Below are 25,716 nucleotides of genomic sequence, written 5' to 3'. Positions count from 1 at the left end.
TTATTAGAGGACATTCTAGTAAATGATGATGAAGAATGGATTTGATTACTTTGTCGTTTTGGTCTGTTTTGGTTTCTTTTAATTTGGTCGGTTTTGGTTTCTTTTGGTCTGTTTTGGTCGCTCTGTAGACATGACTTGCGCTAACTAATATATTAATATGTTTAGTTGTCATTTCTTCACTTTGTTAGTTCACATTGAAATCCTGTAATTATTTTAAGCTACTGTACAACACCTCTCTTAGTTATACATATATATTTGTGTTAAATTCGTTACCTTTGCTGCTCATCTAGATAAAAGTAACTCATCATGTCACACAGATCAGAACCAAGTGACCAGCTTGAACAAGGCAAGTCACCTGATGAAGAAGGCAGTGTGACACAAGAACGAGGTAAACCACTCTACTCATTAATTCTCTTATGAATGCTTCTTATTAATTGCTTAAGTGTTTGTTTTAATTACCAAGGTCCACAAAAACTAGTAGAATTCACTGATAATGGACAACCTATTGGAGAATATAAAGCAAAGTATGCTACAACTATAGGGAAGGTGGCTAGAACACACATACCAATAACATGTTGTGATTGGCCTACTCTTGATACTATTGATAAGAACCTCAAAGATAAATTGTGGGACTGCATCTTGGTATGTACAAGTCTAATCCATATCATCTTTTTAATTCATGTCATTTTTTTAACTTGAAAAATTATTAAATTCATCATATCATTTATCAACTAGTACCCTTCTCATTTCTAATTGCTTTCTTTTTTAGGAGGAATTTGATCTTCCACCTTGTCAGAAAGGCACCACTTTGCATAAACTTAACATAGCTTGGAAACAAAGAAAATCTTATCTTCGTTGCAAGTGGTATGACAAGTTTCCTACAGATGCTGAACGAAAGAGAAATGTACCACCACTTGTTAAAAAGGAAGATTGGGAACAATTTGTTGACCTATGCTCCACATAAGTAGAACGGGCTAAGTAAGAAAATGGAAAGTTTTCTAGGAAGAAGATGAAAAACAGGCATACAACTCGTAGAAAGGGCACGACTTGTGTGATTGAGGAGTTGGTAATTTATATCTCAGTTGATATAGTTTTTTTTTTTTTTTTTTTATGGCTCACCCTAACCTGCATTAAGTTCTTAAATATATCATTTCACTCCTGTCCTCCTCAACAATTGATTGAAGAGTAGAACACAGAGGTGGTACAAAATAGTTACATTCATGACTAGTTGCAAGACTAGCCAAGTAGTCTGCCCCTCTATTCATTTTTTGTAAACATGAGAATAAGATACTGAGAGAAATCTTTTAGCTATGTCCTGAATTGATGCCTTGATGTTAAGGCAGTACCATGATGCTCTCTCTTTATCCATTAGAATCTAAATAGCTCCTAGGGAATCAAAAGAAACATGCACTTTCTTTTGTTGTATCAAGTAACAACCTTCAAGTCCAATCAAAATAGCCTTGAGTTCCTGAAATAATACTGATTTAATCCCACCAACACCGGTATATGCAATTAGAACCTCCCCTCGTGGGGTAAGTAGATCTTCATGTCCTCTTGCAGTTTATCTCTGACAACTCCCCAAGGCTTTGAGGTGTTTCTAAATCGTCGAAAATTCCTCTCAGTCCAAATATATAAGACAATAGCACATATGTAGATTTTAAGGATTTCTGACACAGTAGTGTTCTTACTAGTCAACATCAGTAGGTGCATCCATTCTCTGTTAGAGTTTGAGTGCTGGAAATTGAGACCCAAGCTGTGACTTTGGAAGAGAGTGCACAATGCTATTCCAGTTTCTGTTTGTAATAAGGAAGTTGACCTCAGCTGATATAGTCTTATTTTAGCTTAAAATTATGTTTTGTGTTTAAAAGTCAGATTCTTTTTTGTAGAAAAAAAAACAATCCTACTGGTACAATTACTCGGATGGAAGGATTTTTGGCCACCCACACAACAAAGGATGGCAGTTTCCTTCCTGATTCTCTGGAAACTATGGTAAGAACTATTTTCCTTGTTATATGTATAATTTATTGTTAAACTAATAAATAATCAGGATGTGTACTTGAATATAAATTCTTTCATAGGAGGAAACCAAGCGACTTACTAGCGTCAACCCAGATCTGGTGGGAAAAGATTTAGATAATGATCCAGTTGCTTTGGTGTGTATTGATTACCATTATCTTGTTGTATTTTCCTTTGTAAGAAATATTTTATGAAGTGCAACTTTTTAATGCTTGATTTAGGTTTGTGGTCATGATAGGAGGGGGCGTACTCGAGGCCTAGGCACTAGAGTGTCAAAAAATTTATACCATGCATCGAAGCCTTACAAAGAGATCGCTCAAAGAGAGAAAAGAGCTCGTGAGACCACTAATGCAAACTATGTGACCGTTATAGAAACGACTTTGATGAAGAGTCTAGTGCTCGAAAAGAAACTTGAGGAAGAAGTAGCAACAATGTGGTAAGAATCTTTACTACTAGGGCAGTTCATCTCGGGTTATTTATATATTATTTGTACTACTAGCTTAATTTTATCATAATTAAAGCTTATGTCATTAAGAACATTTCCAAACTATTTAATCACTAGTTATGCGATAAAACTGCTTATGTAAGATATTGTTAGATAATGAAGGTGATAGAGAACATCATCCGATAAATCTTTCTACTAGGGTAGTTCATCTCATGATTCTAGGCGTACTAGTCTAGAATCATGTTTTAGCATTGTCCTTAGAGGGTTAAGAGTATATAAGCTATTTTTCCTCATAAATTTGATATTAAAACACTGAAACTAGTTAGAGTAGAAACTTTAGTAAATAGGTTAGAAGGTTGGTAAAAACTAAGGCATTGGAAGAGTTACATACACCCCAATGTCAATGGCGCGATTGCTATAAAGCCAATGATTGCAAAGCAAACATTTGGTTGGTTCCTAACTACTAGGCTTGGAAGGGTTTAGGGTGTGATTAATATGGCATGTAACCTCTTAATAGTTAATTTATTATCTATTCTTAGATCATCTTTACTGAAAAGTTTTGATTAATCTGCATTGGTAGACACTGGTGTTATAAGTGGTTAATAATATTCATTAAAGAAGATCTCAAAATAAATGAGACTCAACTGTTAGTTCTTGCTGGAAGAGTTCTTGTTGGAATCCTAAATTTGATGATCTATACTTATTATGTATGCTTATTGCTATGCTACATGTCATTGATCCATGAACTTTTTACATGAACCTTTTGTAGAAGAAAACCATAAAGTTCATTCATGAAGTTAATTTTTAGCTAGTTATTGTGTTATCTTAATGTATGCAGGCAATGCGACCTCCACCAATACGTGAAGAACCACATGTAGACCTTCCTCCATCCGCTAGTTGTTTAGTGAGAAGTTTTGTAACAAAAAGTGTGGTTGCACTTGGACAAGTCTGTACCGATATGGCATCATCTACAGCTTCCTATAACATCCGCATCGATGAGATACTTGACTATGATACACCACTTTATGATGGAGATGGAACGCTAGGAGATATCGAGCTTGGTGATATCATCACTTGTTCAAAGTTGTATGTACTTATTCCTTGATTAAGCAGCTTGAAGCTCTTGCCATAGAAGTGAAAGTTTATTTGGTGTCTTTTTGTTACTTTTGACACATCAAATACATAGTATATATAAATATGGTCTTGTAAGGAAGCTAGGAAATACATATATGGTGCTATAGAAGTTATGTACATAAGGTTGTCACTTTAGAGATTAAACAGCTACTAGCTAGATCTCGATCTATTTTTTGCTATTAATTCAAGCTTTAGTAAAGTTCAACTTATATATATATATATATATATATATATATATATATATATATATATATATATATATATATATATATATCGAAAAGGGCTGCCACTAGCTGTTGTTTCACAAGTTTTAACTATCTTTTCCTACAAATAAAAATACAGTAAACAACGGCCAATAACAGTCGAAGATTTTTCTAAAACAACAACATTCGGCAGTTGTATAGATCAAGATTAACTACAGCCAATAGCCGTGGTTCTTTTAAAATAAAACAGTGATTAGTAGCTGTTGTATTTGAAAACAACTTCGAATTTAAGGATGGTCAATGTGACAGCCAATAGCCGTTGTTTAAGGCACAATACGACGGCCAATAGCCATCCCTATATTGTTATTCCGAAGTATGGCTTCAACTTCAGTGCTGAGAAGATTAGAGCCAACGCGTACTTCTCGATCCTCCTATACCGGGTCTCTGCGTCCAATAAAGTTTTGCTCTGGATGTAGACCGACTTTTCGATCTTGCCAACAATTCTGATGAGAACTGAGCTGACCGCGTGCTCCATGACCCCTAGGTACAGATACAATTTCTCCCCTTGCTCTGGTCGTGACAATAATGGAGCATTTCCCAAATACCACTTCAGTTCCTAGAACACATTCTCACACTCCACAGTCCACTAGAAATTTGGGGTCCTCCTTAGTAATCGATACAATGGTCTACACTTGTCTAATGATTTCAAAATGAATTTATTCAATGTCGTGACCCTCCCCACTAATCGTTGTACTTCCTTGACATTTTAAGGTGACGACATCTCCACTAGCGACCTAATCTAGTCGGGATTCGCCTCTATTCCGCGATGTGTGACAATATAACCCAGAAATTTCCCTGTGGTTACCCCGAATGTACACTTCTCCGAGTTAATCTTTAGTCTGTGTTTCCGCAGTATGTTAAAAGTTTTCTTCAGGTCCTCTAAGTGTTTCTCTTCCGACATGCTCTTTTCTACCATGTCGTCGATGGAGATTTCTATCCCCTTCTATATTTTTCCCTCAAACATCTTTTCTCCCAACCTCTGGAAGGTGGCCCCGACATTTTTTAACCTGAAAGGCATCCTTGTGTAGCAGTATGTCCCTCCTTCCACCATGAAGGTTGTCTTCTCTTGATCCGGCTCATACATCGCGATCAGATTGTACCCCATAGATGCGTCCATGAAAGAGAACATTTTGAAGCATGTCGTCCTATCCACTAGTTCATCCACTCGAGGCATCAGATAACTATCTTTGGGACACTCCTTCTTTACGTCTATGAAGTCGACACACATTCGACCTTGCCATTCTTTCGGCGGCACCACGACCACATTTGATAACCATCATGTGTATTCTATTTCCTTTATTATCCCCGCCCCCTTTCAGCCTTATAACCCTCCTCTCGTAGTCCTTCCAAGATACGCCGGTCTTACATTTCTCATCTTTTGTCTCACTAGCTTTGCGTCCACATTCATGTGCAAGTGGTGGCATGCAAACTCTCGGTCCAAACCCATGATTTCCTCAATCACCCAAGCAAAAATATCTTGATTTTTCGTAAACCGTACCCGGCTTGCCCCTTCCAATCTTTTGATAAATTCGACCTTATCAATATAAACTTTTCTTCATCCCCCCCCTACATTCACTATTTTGATCTCATCCGGGGTTTTGGTTCCCTAGGAGGCTCTCTTTCTCTTCCAGGGCCCCGCTCTGTAATTGCTAGGCAGACATTTTCCCAGAATCTGAGCACTCCCCCTGTGTGTCGCAAATCATACTCTTCACAGTTACCTGATGGACATTCTTGGCCGACACCTGATCTCCATAGACTTCCTGCATTCCATTCACTATTGGAAAGCGAACTACTTGATAATACGTGGATGGTACTGCTCTCATTTCATGTATCCATCGCCTTCCAAAATCGCGTTGTAATGCGAATTTAAGTCTACGACTATGAATTGGGTGAACACTGTCACAGACAGCATGAGCTCTATCATTGGCTCTATCATGCTCCTGTTGAACCCATACAGATTTGTCAGCTGAGGTTTTAACTGTTTTGCATCAATTTTCATCTCTTCCATTGCCCTTCTAAACAATAAATCCACTGAGCTGCGCATTCGATTAACACCCTCTTCATAAGGTAGTTGTCCATTACTACCATAACTACCAATGCATCTTCATGGGGGGAATCTACTGCCCTTAGGTTCGCCAACATGAATACAATTTGATTCTTCGCTTCCGCGGACCATGTAACTAGTTGCGCATAACCCCTTACTTCATTAACCTATTGAATGCTCGCGCTTCATCTGATTTTCTCTCTATGAGCATTATGACTCAACGCCTTGACATTTAAAGATTTAAAAATGATATTGATTTTCCCCAGTATCCGACCTAGAGTCGACTTTTGACCGTCTTACGGAGCCTCTTTCATGAACTCTGCTAGCATGCCCTTTTCTATCAACCATTTCAATGCATAGCAATCATTAGTCTCATGGTTTCTAATCTGATGGTACGCACAGTACGATTTGCTTGGAATCTCAACCAGTGTATTGCGTAGCCCTTCGTAATATTGAAGTCTTTTGATTAATTAGTGGCAAGATCTCATTCAACGGCCTATTCAGCGAAGTATGATCTATCTCGCGGTATGGCTTTCTGTCCCTATTTTCTTTCCTAACCATGTCCCGACTCCTCCTTGTCCATGACGAGTTCCCATGGTACCCCCTCTTCTCCTTCTCTGATGTCTCACTTCTTCGGTGTCCTTCGCCTCTCCCCAATGACAACACTACCTTCCCCGACCTTTTGAGGTCCTTATGCATAGTGTCCTCATACCTTATGTACTTTTCCACCCTTGGATATAGATCGTGTAAGGTTGCAATTTCATTTTTAGCGACTGACTCATGGACTCTTGTTCTAGGGCGTAAACCCCTTTCAAAAGCTATCACCGTTGTTCGCTCATCCAAGTTTTCTACCTTCAATGTCTCAGCCTTGAACCGGCATGTACAAATAGTCCCTCACGGATTCTCGCAGATCTTTGTCAAATGTTGAACAAAGATGCGATGTCAACAATGTGCCTCTTTTAGTAGCCGGTAGTATCTAATTCTTGAAAGCTATTTATGCTCTTCGATGGTAGCCGATAGTACCAATCCAAAGCCCCACCCTTTAGGCTGGTGGGAAACATCATGCACCACAGCCCATCATATCGGGATTCTTGCCATAAAGGCATATATTGCCGAAAATGATGAATGTGGTCCGCGGGATCTCCCTTCCCATCATACCTTTTGAATCTGGCCTGATTAAAACACTTCAATTTGGAACCTCAGAATTCTAGATAACGTCCACTAATGGGGTTGCGGTTCACTCCCACCACCACTTGGTTAGCCGCTCCTACTAACCCTCTTGTCTGTTGTAGATTCTCCTCACGATCAGTGGCTATCACCTGCTCCATCATGATGCCTGTCACCACGTTCTCCACCAGGTCTTGCCTCTCTGCCTCCCCTTCACCCTTTTGGCCCTCTCTCTCTCTCTCTCTCTCTCTCTCTCTCTCTCTCTCTCTCTCTCTCTCTTCTGAGTCCATCATTCTCTTCTCTCAACCTTACAATCTCTTCTTGTAAAAGCCTTGTTTCCTCCGAACCTCCTTGGTCTCCCCCTTCATGCCTCACTGACTCAACATCCACCTCCTGCACAACTACCTTCATTGGTCTACCGACTTTTCTTTTTACTATCGTTGCCATCTTTGAGTTGCTTTGATCTCTCGTTTACTCCCCACAGTCTATGCCAAATGTTGTATCACTCTTTTCCTTACTCTTCTCTCTTCTCTCTTCTCTCTCTAGGTCGTCTTCTCTCTCTTACTTCTGCCTCTTTTCTCTCCTCATCTCCCATCTTCTCTCTCTTCTCCTCTTTTCTCTTTACTCTTCATAACTAACTACCGTATAGTAGAGAAACAAATATGTATGAGGGGTTAGTTGCTGAAAATGAGGATGTTGATGATGATCTCTGAGATATTGAATCTGAGTTGTTTAAGGATACTTTTAGTCGCCCCAACACTTGAATTTCCTAAGAGCACATCAAGATATAGTGCATTCTGAGTATAAAAATCAATGGACTACTTGAGGCCAAAAATAAGCAAACGGATCCAAGAGCGTACTTCAGGAAAAATAGTGTCTACGCTTGCAATAATGAAGAAGGTAAAATCTCTAACAAAAAAAAAATAGATAAGACATCTTGAGGACGACTACACAAAAGAGTTTTGGGATGATATTTTGGGACTCAGTTATGTGTGTTGTGCTTGTGAAAGCTTTTTTTGTAGCTATAAGATAGCACAGACTCATCTTAGGAAGGATCATCCAAAGATTGTTAAGGAAACCATAAATAGGAAGTTGGACTCCTATTTTTACTTTCTTAGGGTTCGATTGTAGCATATCTAGTGTGTTATCTCATGTATTTTAAGCTTGAAGCTTGTTGATATTGCGTCTTTGTGTGCATCATTTTAATGATCGAACTCTTAGAGAGGCTTGTAAGGATTTACCATTTATAATAAAAATAGGTGGGGTCCGCCTTAACCCCAATAACCTTTTCAAAAATTAAGGGCGACGGTATTTACACCCCAACTAATGGGATTGGCACTCCTTTGACAAATTCCCAGGTATTGGCACCCCTCCATTAATCGTTTAAGTTGACGTAAACCCCTACACCCCTCCATAGTCACGTAAACAAACTTTTGCGATCTTTATATACTCACCGCATCAAGTTACCATGATTTTGGAGACATCACGACATCCATTTGCCATAGGTTTTGTGATAACACGGTATCTGTATGCCACGGGTGTTCGAAATTTGAAATGAAATAAAAAAGTCCTTCGCGGCAACTTGCTGTCGTGGAATGTGGGATTTATATCTTCAATTACGTGTATGTTAGTCTCTATTTCATATTTAAATGTTCTAATATTATGCAATTTGAGCCTTTGCAGGACAAAGAACCTAAATGTGAGAAATGAAGGGAAAAAAAGTAAAAAAGGAGCCATTTGGAATTACAGCTAAAGGCCAAGGATAAAAGCATATTATTTGTCTCTAAATGTGTCAACCCTAATGAGACTCCAAGAGAAGATAATTACTGAGTTAGAGGAGTCTTAGAACTTATCTCATAACCTTAATTCCGAATTCATGAGAAGAGGAGATCAACATGGAAACGAATTCAGAGTTTCAAAAGAATTAAGAAACTAAAGTTGTCAGAAGCTGCAACGTGGAAATTAGCTTCCAAGGCAAAGTGAACCATGCCTGACTTTCAATGCAACCGAATTCAACTTCTCCAGGATTGCTTCTAGAAATATTCTAGAGAGTTAGACACCGAATAAACGTATGATTCGCATCTCTATCCAGACGAACGTGTAAGCCAATATATAAGGCACAAAAAACCCTAGTTTCAATAATCTAGGAAGTCTTGTTTTTGCACCTTAGATCTAGAATTAAGTGAGAAGAAAGTTTAGACATTTTTCACCATTACCTTTAATATAATAAAAATTATTCATTTTTATATTGTGTTCATAGCATAGGATAAGGAGCTAATCTCCCTTCTCTTAGGAGGAGGGATGAAGTATTTTTCTTATGTTTTAGTTTAGTTTTTCTTCTATCATGTTTCAGTATAAATCCCCCCATTCAGATTCTTCTTCTTCATCCATTGATCTAACCGGCCCTCCTAACGGAGGTTAGGACCTCTTAGCTCTTAGGGTAATTCATGATTGTGTATAGCTAAATACTACATACAAACTCGGCCTAGATTCTTTTCTTCTAGTTTTTAGTATTCTAGTGTGATGATTGGATTTTTTATGGTGCCTCAATTAGTTGTATAGTTAATGTCACTTGAAGCACAATTTGGTTAGATAGAAAATTTCATTAAAGATTGAATATTTGATGGAAAAGTAGAAAGTACGTTAAATACCACATATTATTATCATGGTTATGAGCATAAGGTTTCTGAGTAGGCCGGTGAGTTTCTATATATTAGTGATTTTACTAAGCATAATAGGTAGATCTATTAGACTAATTATAGAATTTTGGTGGATTCATCTCTCCCAAGATATATTCTCTCTCTTGATTCATATTCATATGTTTAATTTAATTTAGTTTATGCATAGTTTAGATCTCAAATCAAATCAACTATTCATTATTCATTAGTACTTAACAATATATTTTACTTACATCATTAGAGTAATATAGATTAGGACATTCTATTTCTACTAATTCATAATTTAGAGTAGGATTGATAGCTTACTTGCAACTATACTAATTACTATTTAATAGGCTAATTAAGTAAGATTTGCAAAAGAAACGTAAAACAAACAACGACATCACAAATAATACATGTTTTATGTATTTTTCAGCTTACAAATAAATGGATTTTTATGGGTTCATCAGAGTATGGAGAGGAAGGTACATAAAGCTAGCCTAGTCATTGTACTATAATATACAACAAGTGTGAAGGACGTTTCAACTTACAGTGAACCCCAAAGTATGGAATGTTACTGCTAACAGTAGAGAAAATCGAATGTTTGTATGTTTTCACACACACAAACACAAGGATTTTCACTTCCGATCAATCTTACCTCCTCTCCTTCATTATGCAGTATATTGGTGAGTGGAGGGTTTTCTTTCACTTTCTAGCACAAAGGAACAAGTGCTAGATTAATACACTGAGAGAGAGAGAGAGAGAGAAGAATCAAACTTATTGATTCCTAATAATATCTCTTTATTTCTAAAGAGTATTCCTAGCATGTAGAATTAAGTTAGAACTCATCTATGAAGAACAAACTTATCCCAAGAGAGAGAGAGAGAGAGAGAAGAATCAAACTTATTGATTCCTAATAATATCTCTTTATTTCTAAAGAGTATTCCTAGCATGTAGAATTAAGTTAGAACTCATCTATGAAGAACTTCCTCAATTCATGACTTGTTTCCCACACAAACTAGTTTTGTAGAAAATGTGGAAAACAAGTTTGTTGTATTTTTTTAGCAATAGCTCTCTCTTTCCCAAATGGAGTTAATCCTCACTTAGGCTTCATTATCCCTCTTCTAGGGAGGAGTTTAGCCTAAGATCATTGAACTAAGATGTTTACTACTTTTGAAAGATATAAATTAAAAGAACTCGAAAATAAATTAAAAAACTTAAGAACTTGAAATTAAAATTTGCATTATAACATTACTCTTAAAAGAAAACTAACTAGAACAATAATAACAACTAATTTGATTGAATGCTTCAATGCTAATTAATCTATTTATAGTTGAATGAGTGGTCTAGATTTAATCTCATCAATTTAATCTAATGGTTACAATTTATTCTAATATAAAACATAAAGTAAATCTAATTGAATCTAATTGTTTATTCATAATATCTAATTTGTTTACTCAAAATATCTAGAGTGGGTTCCAATGAATAGTTCCGTTGTTTAGCTCATGCTTTTTTCTTCTTCGCTTTCATTCCGCTCAGTGAAATTAATAAAACAATATATCGTTTCATAGAACTTTTTACGCTGATCGTTTTGAGTGGTCATATGCTTAAAACTGAGTTTGAAATTAGTGGATGCGTGTGAGCATATGAACTTTTTGTTGTCTTTTGACCAAGTTAAACTCGGATTTGACTCGTATTCATTGGTCCATGGGATTGATTTGGACCTTTTAAAGCTATACAATGGGTTTGACTTGTTTATGATAAAGAAGGGCTTCATTTATAAATAGATTATTCATCTCATTTTTATGCTAAAATGCTGATTTTACTTGAATTTTGTCGTTTTTGTCTTGTAACTTGTAAAAGTATGAAAACTATTATTACTCACAACTTATTGAATACATAATTGGCATAAACAACATAATAGTATAGGTTTATTTATGCACTTTTGGCCGCTTATCAACTATTTATATTGACCAATTATAAATTGACCAAAACCTAATATCAATATTTATAAATTGGACCAAAGTCTAAATCCCCCAATAAAATATTTGGTGGGAAAATTCATTTTTCTCCACGTAGTTTTTTTATTGGCCTATCTGTCATTCCCAAGACATGGCAAAGGTTATGTGTGTCGTACTTTCTATATGCTAGGGTAATTTAGTATTTTACTCTTAGAGTCAGGTGATATTAATTAGATGATGCCACATGTATGTATGTCCTAGATATCATTAGGTTAGGTTGTAAAAGAGAAAGGAAAAGCAAAGTGGTTTAGATACTGAAAAATGACGGAGAAAGAACAAGAAGAAAGAAAAAAGAAGAGAGGCTCTGCATTCTTTGAATCAGAGATTGTTTTTTGTTTATTAAGTTCATTTTATTAGTTCCCTATTGTTATCAGTCCTTAGTATAGGACACTATCTTGTGGATACCAGCAATCCTTCTGCACGTGTGTTGACCTCTTGCATCTGGTGCATTTGAATCTGCAATCTTCACTTGCATGACCGAATTTCTTGAAAACATAAACACTCGAGATTGAGGGCGACTACAACACATGACCCAGCACAAAACAACACTTCCAAAGTTGGCTGTGATTAATAACCAGAATTTCCTTTTCATCCGCTGTTATATTTTCTTCCTTGGCTGAAATTTTTGCGTCTAGCAAATTGGGATGAAGTTCTCTGACTTTCTCTTCCTTCATCATTTACTTTCTTGTCCCCCAAATTCATCTTTGTCTGGATATTAAAGCTTGCCTCAAGCGGTTTTTCTGTAAACCAGTTAATCTGTTGCTCATATGCTTCTAAAGATTAGCTCGTGCAAAGATAATTTAGATAAATCATTCGATTCTTTTATATCAGCTACAACATGATCAAATTTTGCAAGCAAGCATATTAAAATCTTCACGACGATTTTTCTATCGTCAATAGTGTCTCCATAGCTTGTAATTTAATTAATTAATAACTCCGATCCAGAGACTCTTGAGAAGAAAACTTCAACTGTCTCAGTGTCCTTCATTAGGAAAGTATCAAACTCTCTCCACAAGGATTGTAGTTTGATAGATTATTTTTTGTGTCCCCCGGAATTCCTCCTTTAGTATCTCTCATGCTTCCTTTGATTTTCCTGCTGGCGAAGATTCGCGGAAAGATCGTTTTACTCCTTGTTGAATGAAGAGTAGTGCTTTATTTCACGTCTTTCTTCGTTTTTTTTCTTTGAATTCCTTTTGGGGGCTTGGTTTCTGTCTTGCCGTAAGGGCCTCGATCTGCTGATTGAGGTTCCTCATAACAATCTTCAACAAACTCCCATAATTCTTGGGAGATGAATAGAGTTCTAATTTAGAGACTCCAATAATCATAACTTTCACCGTCGAACATCGGGATTAAGTTTTGGGCATAATTGAACCCACTTGTATTTGGTACTGTTGCCATGTTTGAAGAGACTTTTAGTTATAAGTACCTTGCTCTAATACCAAAATTTGTTGGAGCAATTGAAGATTAGAGAGTTGGTTTTAATTAAAAGAATAGGATACAAAACAAAATATGAAAATAAACTTTAGGCTTTATTATTGATGAGCATAAGAAAATAGGGAACTCAATATTCTTATGACTTTGATCAATTACATAGTCTGGAGCAAAACTCCTTATTTATACTTGTTACAAAACGTTATTTGTAACCTGCTTTGCTATGAAGTCTTTGACTTCTTAAGCACTAAGTATTTGAATGCTTGCTGGAGTAAGCAGCCGACTAAAACTATCACCTCCTTAGTTAGTGTTCCTTCTCGATCGAGGACACCACACCATCACATTCTTGACTAGCCTAGATAATTCTAGACACAAGATTACAAATTATTTATTTTTCTCACTAATTACCATACACCATCTTCTCATTATTAAATATAACTATACTTAGCTTACGCTAAGCGATCGACAAATTGATGATACATGCACTAGTTGAAACTAGTTAATCGCAGAGCAAACTCTGCGAATCTCGCCTTGTGTACCTGTCTTCACTTCTATATTACTCATCTTCACCATCGACCTGCCAAACTCAATACCAAAACTCAACCCGGGCGAACCTCTCATGGAACTTGAAAATTGCTGTACAATAGTTCTAGTTGAAGTATCGGTCCATAACTTTTGATCGGACTCGAGTACCCCCCTTCCATTCCTCAAGTTTGTAAAGAATGAAGTATCAAAACGGTTTTCGCTCCCAGTGTCTAGGGCAACACGTCTGTTTTCACCGCCAGTGGGTGGACAAAGAGCTCGTAACTGAGGAAGAAAAGATGGGTCGATGCTTGGGTCTGCACCTCCTGTGTTATTATAGTTGTACAGTCTGTAGCTGAACACCACGCACGCTGCAGTCCCAATGGTGTGCCCTCCTGGTAACAAATTTAGAATGCATGTATACTACGGTTAGCGAAAAGGAACCTTTAGTATAATTTATCTAGTTGTTCAATTATATATTACCAACAAGAGCCACCATATCCTGAGTATTCAGTCCCTTAGCAGTAAACTTCTGCTTTTGTACGTCAACGGAATCTGTGAAAGCAGGAAGATTAGAGGCATCGGAAGCCAATGAAACACGTCCATCTCTACGCCCAGTCGGCACTGGCCAACTTTGTCCATTTGTCTGCCAAGGTTATACGTAAATATCCGTGAGTATATATTGTTCATTTTGAGTCAACTAAGTTCTTTTGTTCGTTTTCATTACTTACCAAAACCACGGAATCTCTGGCAGCTAGAGCAAGAATATCAGCGCAAGATACAACACCAGGGCATGCAGCTTCAAGCTGCCTCTTAGCATCGGCAATGACGCCGTCACCTCTTAATGAGAGATTAGGTGGTGCAGTTTTTTCTGTGGAAGGTCCATCAATAAGAATTGATGCATCACACCCTAGGACAAAGCAGTCATGAAAGTGCATTCTAAGCAAACCGGGAGCAATGGTGGGATCCGAGCGGAAGCCGGATTGAACTGCCGCTGTAACGATGGATTCGGCTTGCGGGCATGTTGTTGAATAGAATCCCACACTAGTGCCCTGGCCTTGAACCGAAGTAGTAGCTAAGGTAAGCAAGAGAAAAATAGAAAGAACGATGCAAGTGTAATTCCTCTTCATTGAAATAGACTATCGGGAAGAAGAAGAAAGGTAGTGAAGGGTTTAGATAATTAAGCTGGTGGAAATGCTAGCTAGCTTGTTGTGAAGCTTTGAGTGAAGTGATGAACTTAAGGGCCAAAAGTCGAGTATTTATAGTGATATCAAACTTCATGAAGTCGTATAAAAAAAATCGTGAAGTCCGGAATGAATAGTAATTAAGCATAGTAAGTATGTAAGCATATTAAAGCTGACTCATGGGAATGGATCAATCATCCATATATGTAAGAAAAGTGCAAACAAAAACAAACCTTTTACTGTTTTACTGTAGTCTATGCTGTTAGGGTCTTCAAAGATCAACGCGTACTGTGGGTGGCGCGCTAGATTTAAAATTATTGCTCAATCTTATATTGTGATACTGTACGTGATCGATATGTTCATGGTGATCAACCGTACGTACTTCTATTCTTGTGATCATCTAAAATGTCGCCTTTGGTGAGTCGGGTAATCAGGTTCTATTTTTTTTTCTTCAAATTCTTAGCTGTTAATTACTTCATTAATCGACTGAGATAGACCAACTGTGTCCAATGAGAGTTGCTTTATGCACCTCCTTGGACAGCAAATAGCTAAAAAAAAATTATTAAAAAAAAAAAAAAAAAAAAGGTGAACTAGCCAATTAGGATTTCTCCCCATTACATGGGAAATTAGGGTCTCCCTCCTAAATTACACACAAAAAAAATTCGGTCAATCCACTTTGTTTTTTTTTTTTTGTGTATTATTTAAGACAGAGACCCTAATTTCCCATCTAGTGGGGAGAAATTCTAATTGGCTTATCTAGTGGGGGTAATATTGGTTAACCCAAAAAAAAAAATACTTAAACATATTCATCCAAAATTTTCTTCCTTATATCAAGTTGATATGTTCAATTAATGTCATAGTCGATATCAAGATTCAACTTTATAGTAACTTGTAAATGATTATTTATCATTATTTAGATTGCGTTTTTTTGGCAAAAAGTGCATGTAACGAGTGCGTCCTGTTTTTGCTGTCCCTCACATTCAAGTAAAATACAGTATGAGTATTTTGAGACTCCAGGCTACTACTTACCAAAATAAATCCAAGAAAATAATCGTGGAAAGATTTGGAAGGAATCAACAGCAAGTGACTCTTAAAGAACAAAATGGCCAAAGAAGTAACCTTTTTTTAATCTCAGAAGGACCGGGTAGATGAAAAGTTAAGTATACTCTTGACACGAAATAAAAAAATGGTTCGGGTAGATAAAAAGTCAAATATATCCCTATGATGTAAAATAATAAACGGCCCGGCCCAACCGAAACGACCCGTATATATAGTATAAACAATCATTGTTCATACCTATTTGGGTATACCTCAACATGAGGGATAAACTCAACATAATGTATGATAAGTCAAAACACCCATTTGAAGTATAAACAACTTATTTGGGGTTCATACATCAACACTGTTCATACTTCAACATGAGCTATGAACAATGATGATTGTTCATACATTAATACAATGTATGAGGTATATATATTCACCTATTTGGATATGAACAATCACCAAATTTCTCTGCTTCTTTATAAATATAACATAGAGGGGTAAACTGGTATTTAAAAAAAAAGTTAAAAATTCTATGTTTTATATCTATAATACCACATAGGGGTAAAAGATGTATTTAAAAAATAATAAAAATGACGGGCCAACTTATTTTGTCTTTAAGGGTTACTTAATGCTGAAATTTGCCCTTGTGAGTTACTAAAAAAAAAAAACAGTGTCCTCTAGAGTTGTTTTGGCACGAAATTGGTCCTCTAGACTATTTTCTTGAGGAATCAATCAACATTGCTTCTTCCTCACCGCTTTCTTCTACTTAATCGTCCTAAGAAACTTTTGAGGCATGAAAATAACAATTGTTGCTAGTAAAAAACATCATTGTATAACAATTAGTTTCATTGTTATTGTGCACAAAATCGTTTTTACAAAAATCACTAATTTTTCTCAAGTACAAATCCCATTTTTAATGACCATATGAATTATAAACTAGTGTTGGATACATCATTAGCATAATTCATTTGGAATTAGACCCCTTGATACTTGATAGGAGTCTTTCTATCATTATTAATCTGGGTGGACATAATATGTTTTGTATTAGAAAATATAAGACCTCAGAGCATCTCTAGGTGGTGGTAGCATACTCTTCATATTTGAAGAATGCTACCACAGAAACTGGTCGCAAATTTCGACCGCAAAATTCATTGAAGACCCCACCCTGCGCGACATTAGTACTGGCGCGCGCCAGTACCATTGTCATGCGACAATGATACTGGCGTGCGCCAGTACTAATATCGCATGCTATGCTTAATAAAATATCGCGCGATAGTCGGACTTTTGTCATTTCACAACTTTTTTTTCAACTTACTCTAGTTCTAGTTATAGTAAAAAAATGAATTCCGACGATGAATACGTCTATAATAACCAAACACGATGGAGTGGTGACGATGAGGGAAAAAAAATAGTGGTAATAGTGCATACGTTTGGAACAATCCCATTGGTGATCTAGATGATGAACCAAACACTGAGGCTGACGATCCACTGATGTTTCAATATCAGCAAGTCGACTTTGAATTTTCTGCTAATGCTATTGATTTTAGCCATCTTAGGCGTATGTAGGAAGTGAGGACTTGATGATTTATAATATTATTTGGTGTATGACGATTATTATTATGTTGTGTGATTTAGAATTGTTCATTTGATCATTTTGATAAGTTCTAATTTACTTCCTTTGATTTAGCAAATGAATTGCAATTTTTATTAATAGAACGATAACTAATACATGATTACAAATACATAAAATAAAAATAAATAAATAAAAGACAACTATTACATACTACTAGAGTTACTTTAGTTATCAAGCCAGTCATCATTTTCTTCATCATTGGCTTCTTCGTCGTTGGAAGCTTCATTTGTACTACTTGATCCAGCCCTCTTTTCATATTTAGCTACAATTGCATCTTGTTTTAGCTCTAAAACCCTTCGCAAACGAGGATTGACTTTGTCGAGTGACATTGCCAACAACCTAGTCTCATTTTCCTCCTCTCTAACACGGAGTTTTTCTTGTTTCAAAAAGAACTTTTTTTGTGTCTTCTCTTGCTTCAATTTCATCATAGTTTGAAATTGCTCATTTAGAATCTCTTCTTTATTTCTTCGACTTAATTTAAAAGCTTCAAGAAAGTCATTCATATTTTTAGCAGTGGATGCAACATTACCCTCGACAGTAGAAGCAACTTTCTTGTTCTTCTCAATATCTTTGCTCTGCTTCCTACCGACCGACCTCTCCAAAAAACCTTCGGTAGTGTTAGGATCGTATTCTGAGTACAGTGAAGGTGAAAGGGTAGAGTAAGGCGTTGAAGGGGTTGGGGTTGAGGGTGAAGAATCAAAACCTTCAACATCTCCAGATCTTACTTTCTTCTTTGGTCTTGAAGCAAGCATTTCGTTGCGTAACTGAGTTCTTTGCCACTTTGACTTATTTTTTACTAGATTATAACAATCTTGCCATATCTATGGTTTCCCAGTAGTAGCCGCATAAGTTGTTGCCGCGCCTAAAAGCTACGTTTATTAAAAAAAAAAAATCAATATCAAGTAGTATATAAAATGAAGTATAAATTAAACGAAGTATAAACGAATCTTACAATATCTTCATGTCCCCACCTGCTTGGAGGTTGTTCTTCAAACTTTCTTAGTAAAGCATGATATTTATTGAAGAACGGTAAAATAATCGACCAACGTTGTGAGACTCATTTCCACTTACGGTTGCGATCAAAACCTTAAATTTGATTCATCCTAGTCATAATTCGTTCCCAATAAACTTGTCCCGATTGATCATTACCTATTATAGGATCTTCTCCAATCTCAATCTACGCTTTAGTAAGAGCAATATTTTCTTCATTTGTCCAACTTGGACCCCTTCCTTGTTTTGGTTGTGACATTGAGAGTGTTGTGTGTGAAAATGAAGAAGGAGATGAGTGTAGATATATGGATGTAGAAATCTGACCGTTTTTTGTCCGTTTTTTTCCGTTGGAGCACGCGACATTAGGAGTGACGCGCGACAGTGCAACTGGCACATGTGGTGCTGGTCAAAGTCAAAAAAGTTGTGGAGCGACATTTGCAATGGCGCGCGACATCCGCATCTAAATTGCCAAATTTGCGAACAAGAATGCGAACAAACAAGTGATGCGACCACCTAGAGATGATATTTCGGGAAATTCCGACGTATTCCTTCAAATTTGAAGGATGTGACCATGAATACGTCCACCTAGAAATGCTATTAAAAGCTATGAAATATTCGTCAACTATGGTAACATATTCTTCTCATCTTGAGGAATGTATAGATTCTTTACAAGCTAAGTAAAGACCAATTTCTTTACATAATAAACCAATCACAAATATATTAGAGATACACAAGAATATATATTCGTCAACTATGGTAATATATTTCATGGCTTTACAAGACCAATTTCGTTTTCATAAATAAGTTGCATTAACTGTCATCATAAAGAAGCAAAGAATAAGATTGTTGTTTTCTTATTGACCAATAAGATTGTTGTTTATGCCCTTAAGTAGTAGTAACAAAGAAAAATATTTTCTTCTTTCCTCGTATGCCAATTTCTTATGATTTTGATGGTATACAGCAATGGTCTAGACAATGTTAAGGACTAGGTGGTCACGCTCGTGGTGGAGAGGTTAGCTCCGAACTCTCTTGTGGAAAAAATGGTAAAAAGCCAAAAAAACATATAGTTGGATATATAACAAGTTTGTTGCCAACCACTGATTTTTTATTTGAAACGAGGGGTTTTGACTTTTATCTATATAGAATATGTATATTGAGAAAAAGACTGCAACTTACGAGACATGCATGCTCATGAAGGGTTGTCTCTTTATGTTGAGTTAAACTTTTTTTTTTTTTGAAGTATTTAGAGAGGGCCTTTAGGTTAAGGCAGACTCCACACCAGTTACATTGAAGGACTCTAGTCCAAAGGCTTATATTGCCCAATGGCTTAATAACTCGGACAAGAACGTAGTCCAAATTAAAGCTTACCAACTCCAAAGGAAACCTAGCCCGAAGGCTCTTGGTTACAAAAAATAAGTTGGTTACAATTTTTATGCTAGTAATAAGTTTTCAATCATAATCATGTGTAGTGCTGCAGTTTTTGCACTCTTCATTGTTTTTGTTTCTTTAGTAATAGGCCCTTTGATGAATATAAATGAAGTGGAAACCAAGTCTGGTGTTGTATGCTAGTCAGCAGCCGCTCAATGTTAATTAGCTCTATGATCAAATTGTTCATCATATCCTGCGAGACTGCGCGCATTCAATAATTTATGAGGCCAGACTATGATGGAGAGTCAATTTTGGAGAGGCAGTGGCTATTTCCTAATTTAAATTTCAAGGGCTTTCTTTGTTTTTTAGTACAAGAACCTGATTTTCTACCCTGTGAGCGTAGATGTCGAATCTCTGCAACAAAGTGATTTCTCTTGTACTGGCCGGTTTGACGGTTTATAAGGTTGTACATACCGACCTGTAAAAGAACTAGCGAGAAAAAAACCTCAACGAAATAAATTTTACTGTCTTAAGCGTACTTTGCAGAGTGCAGTACTGCAGTGGTTGTTAAACTTTGAAAATTTTGGTATACGTCTAGGTTTGTCAAACCTCGCGACTCACGACATTAGAAAGAGATGGTAAACTACACATCATTTAATCAAAACTCATATAGTTGTTTTTTTTTAAACCCGTGTAGTTGTTGAACTTCATTTTTTTTCATTAGGGGTGCAAGGTAAAACGTATCCAAGTTTTAAGTTTTAACCCCAGTACCCGAGACCTCTAAGCGAACCGAAGATGGGAATTGTTAAGAACTTCGGACCAGCAAAGAGGACTGATTGATATCATTCATCAAATTTATTCTCAATTCTCTGGCCTATTAGTCATACTAGAATTTGGGTAATGCTCTGGATTCAAACATGTAGAAGTATTTCTCTGTCCATTTTTCCAACCAAAGAATAGTATGTTTGTCTTATCTAGAATCTTGATCAGTTATTTGTGCTTATTAATGGAAATTAGAACCAGCTAAAAGCCAGAATGAGAAGTAGCTAAAGTAGAGTGTGGACTTTTGTTGTAGAATATAATCTAATCACATGCAGTATATATCCCACGTTTTAATCCCATATCAGACGCAGAACTAGTGGAAAGAAGGAAAGAAGGTCCAAGTTAAGCGAAAGATCAGTTAGCGGGTTTCTCTATTTGTTTAGCAATAACTCGACTCGCTAGGATACCAAATTGACGTCAACAATATGTCTCCCATTATCACAACAAGCATACTCAACTAAACTATATTTAACTCGAATAAGTTTAATTTCTAACGATTCAACAATGTGGGACGAACTGATGGACACACTCAGTCAATTCTCAACTATCACCGGTGAAACCATCAACTCCGAGAAATCTGGAGTTCACTTCTGCGCAAATTAGCCAATATCGTCCAACATCAACAAAGAACAAATCTCATGAGAATTCTTGGAATGACTATCCTCTCCTCATCTGATAAATATCTCGGATGTCCTTTATTTAAAAAAGGGTGAACTAGTATTACCCCGCCACTAGATGAGCCAATTAGGATTTCCCCCACTAGATGGAAAATTTGGGATTTCCCCATAGATGGAAAATTTTCTCCCCTAAATACACACAAAAAATTTTTGGTCAACCCACTTTTTTTTTTTTTGTGTGTATTTAGGGGAGACCCTAATTCTCATCTAGTGAAGGGGAAAACTAATTGGCTCATCTAGTGGGGGGGTAATACTAGTTAACCCTTTAAAAAAAGACACTTTTGGATGTCGTTTTTCCTAAAAAAAGACACTTTTATGAGTCGTATGGTGACCCGTTTTTTTTGCAGTCTTTTTTTTTCTACCACACTTGACAAGTGTCTCTTTTTTTTTTCATTTATTTTTTAAAAAAGGCCGAATCAGGGCAAAAAAATACCCCTACAGTTCTGTAGCATTAATAGCATCAATAATAAACAGATACTTGTGCCTTTTGAAGTGTGCAGTAATAGACAAAGCCCAGTCCTCATCTATCATCAAATGGCTAATAGAAACAATTTTATAGCCTACTTAGCGTCTCGACCCTAATAGCAACTTGATTAAAGCTAGGTTCCCATCAAGAAGTTACATACTCACTCCTACTAACAAACCATCGCAGACTTCATTTAGTACTTTTTACAACCCACTAACACTACCACCGATTCTCATAACATATTCAAGTTGAGGATATTCCATCCATAGAAACAAAACAAAAAATAGTGACACTCCTCCAATAGGTGAATCTTACTGCTGTCCAACTTCGAGCTTCTTTTTCTGCCAAAGCCTATCAACTGCACTATCAGCATCTCCCTGGAACAAAATCAAAATCAATCGTTTCAAAACCAAAGACTATCAACTGCCTAATTGTTTAGTACCAAATGTGAGGTATTTGTTAGTAGAATTGAGCTTAGAAAGTATGGTTTTTGCTGAGAAAGGAACCAGCATTGAATACTGAGTACAGCCTACTAACAGACAATTGAAATGATGCCATCACTTATCAAAATCGATCTCTTAGCAGATTTTTACTAAACATCAAGATATTCTACAGATAGGAGCTACAAGATCAATTCTTGTTCAGTAGAAACTACAAATACCTTAAAAACCATGAGCTTTTTCCTTAGCATAACAACACAAGTTTCAACTACTGAGCATGCATTCTATTCCCTAAACATGGATTCACAACATGGCAAATGATGTCAGGCTATCTTCCTACACAAGATAATTCGATCAAAGGGAAAATACTAAACAAGATAATTGCTCCCAACTATATAACCAACAAAGCTTAAAGCGAAACACCTCTTCTTAGAATGTTCCTACTATAAAGAGGGACGAGTCAAATAAAGTTCACTTCGGTCTTAAGGGAACAGCTCCAACAAAACGGGGCGTAACATTGTCATATACATTAAGTTGGTATTGCTCGAGTAGACACCTATAAATTCTCGGGAAAACTTGAGTATTTTCCTTAACAAACAAAAACACAAGAATGTTGGATATATGGTATAGAAGTGTCTAAAGGGATTTTTCAAGTCTTGGATAGTCACGACAAGACCAATTTTTGAGAACTTCAGATTGTGGTTAAATCTTTGAAGGGAAAAGAAACGTTCTTAGCAACAGTCACTACAATGTCTCTGGTAAACCCATATTGATAGTGAACATTCCTTTTAACACAACAAGGAATGGACCCTGTTTAACTTATGGATGTCAAAGACACAATTCAAGCTCTTCCAACAAATGGTTTTCTCTAACAACACTTTTCCTAAAATCACACTTATCCTAAAAGCAGCACTTTTCTAAAGACAAGTCATACACACACACAAGAAATAAAGACAAGTCATACACACACAAACACAAGAAGTAAAGAAATGATAACACAGACAAATAGAATACCGTACCTAAAGGAAACGAGTAAAATCCTTCGGCCATTTGACTGTTGTAGGAAGGTGTAGCTCCCCGAATGTTCTTTTGGATCCAAATAAGCGCTCAGTGCGGTCAATGACAAGGCATACACGGATGTTGTAAATGTCCATTGGGTATCCAGAGTTGCATCAAGAATGATATTTGCCATTGTTGCCCTTCCCTTGGCAACAACTTCTCGATGCATGTTAATCAATTCACATAATTCCATCCCTCTAGAAGAATCACCATGTGATTGTGAGCATTTTGGATCCCTCGCCTACAAGCAATAAGTTAACAAAGACAAAACCACGATTTAGTTATCTCCTAAATTAGCTCAAGCCCATAGGCACAATCTCTCACATTCAAATCATACATTTGACTTCGCTGATGAATCTGCAACGATCCTTCTATGTGATTGCTGACCTGCCACTCCTTCTCTTGTCTCCAGCAAGATCTTAGTGATGGTGACCATTTGTCGCTCCAAACTTCCAAACCGCTCTTCAAGCATTGAGTGTTGTTGCTTTTGTTGGCAAAGCTGCTCTTTAGCAGGAGCTGATGATGAAAGGGATGTCTTTGATATGCTAACACTCATACCCAGCACTCGACCAAATTTATCAGGGGCACACACTTGAGCAACTGGATCATGGTCTAGGTCCAAGTTTACGCTAGCAGGGTCATCCTCAATTATAGCCTTGATTCTTCCCTATCATGACAACATATTAGACATTTAATAAATTTCAGAAGCAGTATATGAAAGAGAACAAAAAATAGGCGGTGGTCAGATTCATCATTAATGAAAATAGGCAGTCAAACTCACCATCCTTTCTGGCGCAATAAAAGAGGCATCCTTGTGAGTATAGATAGCCATATATGAATCTGTTCTAGTCACTTTAACATTCGGATTTTTCGATTTCTACAAAACATTACCAACTCTGTTAGAAGTAAATATGGTGTTACGAATAAAATTAACAATTGACAAGGTAGATTAGTACCATATCATGGACTGTCCTTGCTGCTCCCCTTCTACCTGATGTATGTAAAGCCTTCACAGCTTCTCTAGCCGCCTTGCCCTTTGTCCGCATGAGTTTTCTCGAAGGTTTAGATTCATTATCCACAAATTTTTCCCATTCTTCCAATTTCACTCCTATTGGGCAGTTCCTTTTCCTATCAACGTCATTGTCATACTTGTCATAGTACTTCACGCGGAGACGATACTTAAACTCCCTAAAGCTTTTGGCAACCTTCTTCAGATTTATCTTTTTGTATGCATCATCCACATTGTATTCTTTCTGTATAAGAATCTAATATTAATAAAAGACATTTGAAACAGTCAAACTATCAAACAGCACATATTCGATTATTTTATATGCCAAATACCACTAACAATGAAAGAATACTAGTATACAATCTTGTAATTTATAGTTAAATGGCTTGCATCTTTTCACAAGATTGCTCAAACCAAAAGATGTCAGAAATAACTTTACAGTATCGCTATTAGGATATGCACAGTGACACACATTAGAAACTAGGAAAAACATTACAGTAACTCAAATCATGGAGAACAAAGATAAAATTGTTACTAAGCAGTCCTTTCTTCTTTATCTTTGTGACAGTCTTGGAAGAAAGCCGAGGGTTGGTGGAGTAAGATTTATAAAGAGCAATGCAAATGACGATGAAACCTATGAAGCTTACCTCAATCAGCCAAAGGATACTGAGAATCATGGGGTGACATGATTTTGTCTGCAGGGACATTAGGTAGTCCCCAGATCCTTATGTTAAGTGGCATTGGACCTCAAGAACATCTGAAGCACTTCAACATTTCACCTGTTGTCGATGCAACAGAGGTAGGCAGAGGTATCAAGGACAACCCTTCCTTCTCCCTTCTCCTAGACTCTCCTAGCAATTTAAGACCAGACCTTCCTCAAGTCGTAGGTGTTACACAAGATTTCCAAATCATCATTCAGTCAGTGAATCGTCACATTACACCTAACGAGACAAGATTGCGAGTTGGAGCTAAATTGACATACCTAACATCTAAAGGAAAGCTAGAACTAAAGAACAAAGACCCCAGGCAAAATTAAACAGCACATCCCATCTCTAGCAAAATTAATCCCCAAAGCCGGTTAAGGAAGTTCTGTCGGAACTTCCTCTGCTGGTAATGTTACTTCCCAACTCTCATTCGCATACCATACAAACACAAATTATCATTATCTAATAAACAGTGGCAGAGTGATGAAAATTTTGGGTCTAAGGCTTTGGTCTTTTGGATGAAACCCCACTCCTAGTAAAATAGATGTAGAAATGATAGGTACTAATATCCACATATTTGGTGTGTACGTACAAGCAGTTACCAACAGACATGAGGTGTG

The 25,716-nt window shown here is 36.7% G+C and overlaps 2 protein-coding genes across 2 annotated transcripts; both read right to left on the bottom strand.

Moving 5' to 3' along the window:
* Window positions 1-13,257: 13,257 nt before the first annotated feature.
* On the bottom strand, window positions 13,258-14,938 carry LOC147492923 (peroxidase N1-like). The gene is made up of 3 exons (XM_086566394.1): window positions 14,432-14,938; window positions 14,184-14,346; window positions 13,258-14,095 (listed from the first exon to the last, which is right to left on the bottom strand). Exons 1-3 carry the CDS (start codon window positions 14,828-14,830, stop codon window positions 13,674-13,676), a joined length of 984 nt encoding a protein of 327 aa, XP_086422520.1. The 5' UTR covers window positions 14,831-14,938; the 3' UTR covers window positions 13,258-13,673.
* An 8,776-nt stretch (window positions 14,939-23,714) lies between these two features.
* On the bottom strand, window positions 23,715-25,513 carry LOC147492922 (uncharacterized). Its single transcript, XM_086567695.1, has 4 exons — window positions 25,040-25,513; window positions 24,340-24,636; window positions 24,165-24,260; window positions 23,715-24,050 (listed from the first exon to the last, which is right to left on the bottom strand). The coding sequence occupies exons 1-4, from the start codon at window positions 25,097-25,099 to the stop codon at window positions 23,715-23,717; spliced, it is 789 nt and encodes a 262-aa protein (XP_086423821.1). The 5' UTR covers window positions 25,100-25,513.
* Between the last annotated feature and the right edge of the window lie 203 nt (window positions 25,514-25,716).

This window comes from Coptis chinensis, chromosome 6 (genome assembly GCF_015680905.1).
Source record: "Coptis chinensis isolate HL-2020 chromosome 6, ASM1568090v1, whole genome shotgun sequence".
Classification (NCBI taxonomy): Eukaryota; Viridiplantae; Streptophyta; class Magnoliopsida; order Ranunculales; family Ranunculaceae; genus Coptis; species Coptis chinensis.
The sequence above is the reverse complement of the archived record's forward strand: the minus strand, read 5'-3'. Positions and strand labels throughout refer to the sequence as shown.

Bases quoted from the DNA above. Each gene is read 5' to 3' on its own strand.
- LOC147492923 (XM_086566394.1), bottom strand. From the start codon at position 14,830: ATGAAGAGGAATTACACTTGCATCGTTCTTTCTATTTTTCTCTTGCTT. The intron at 14,347-14,431 runs GTAAGTAATGAA...TAACCTTGGCAG, and splicing joins CCAGAGATTCCGTGGTTTTG to ACAAATGGACAAAGTTGGCC. The intron at 14,096-14,183 runs GTAATATATAAT...ATTTGTTACCAG, and splicing joins GGATATGGTGGCTCTTGTTG to GAGGGCACACCATTGGGACT.
- LOC147492922 (XM_086567695.1), bottom strand. From the start codon at position 25,099: ATGTCCCTGCAGACAAAATCATGTCACCCCATGATTCTCAGTATCCTT. The intron at 24,637-25,039 runs GTAAGCTTCATA...ATTCTTATACAG, and splicing joins GTATCCTTTGGCTGATTGAG to AAAGAATACAATGTGGATGA. The intron at 24,261-24,339 runs GTACTAATCTAC...AATGTTTTGTAG, and splicing joins CAAGGACAGTCCATGATATG to AAATCGAAAAATCCGAATGT.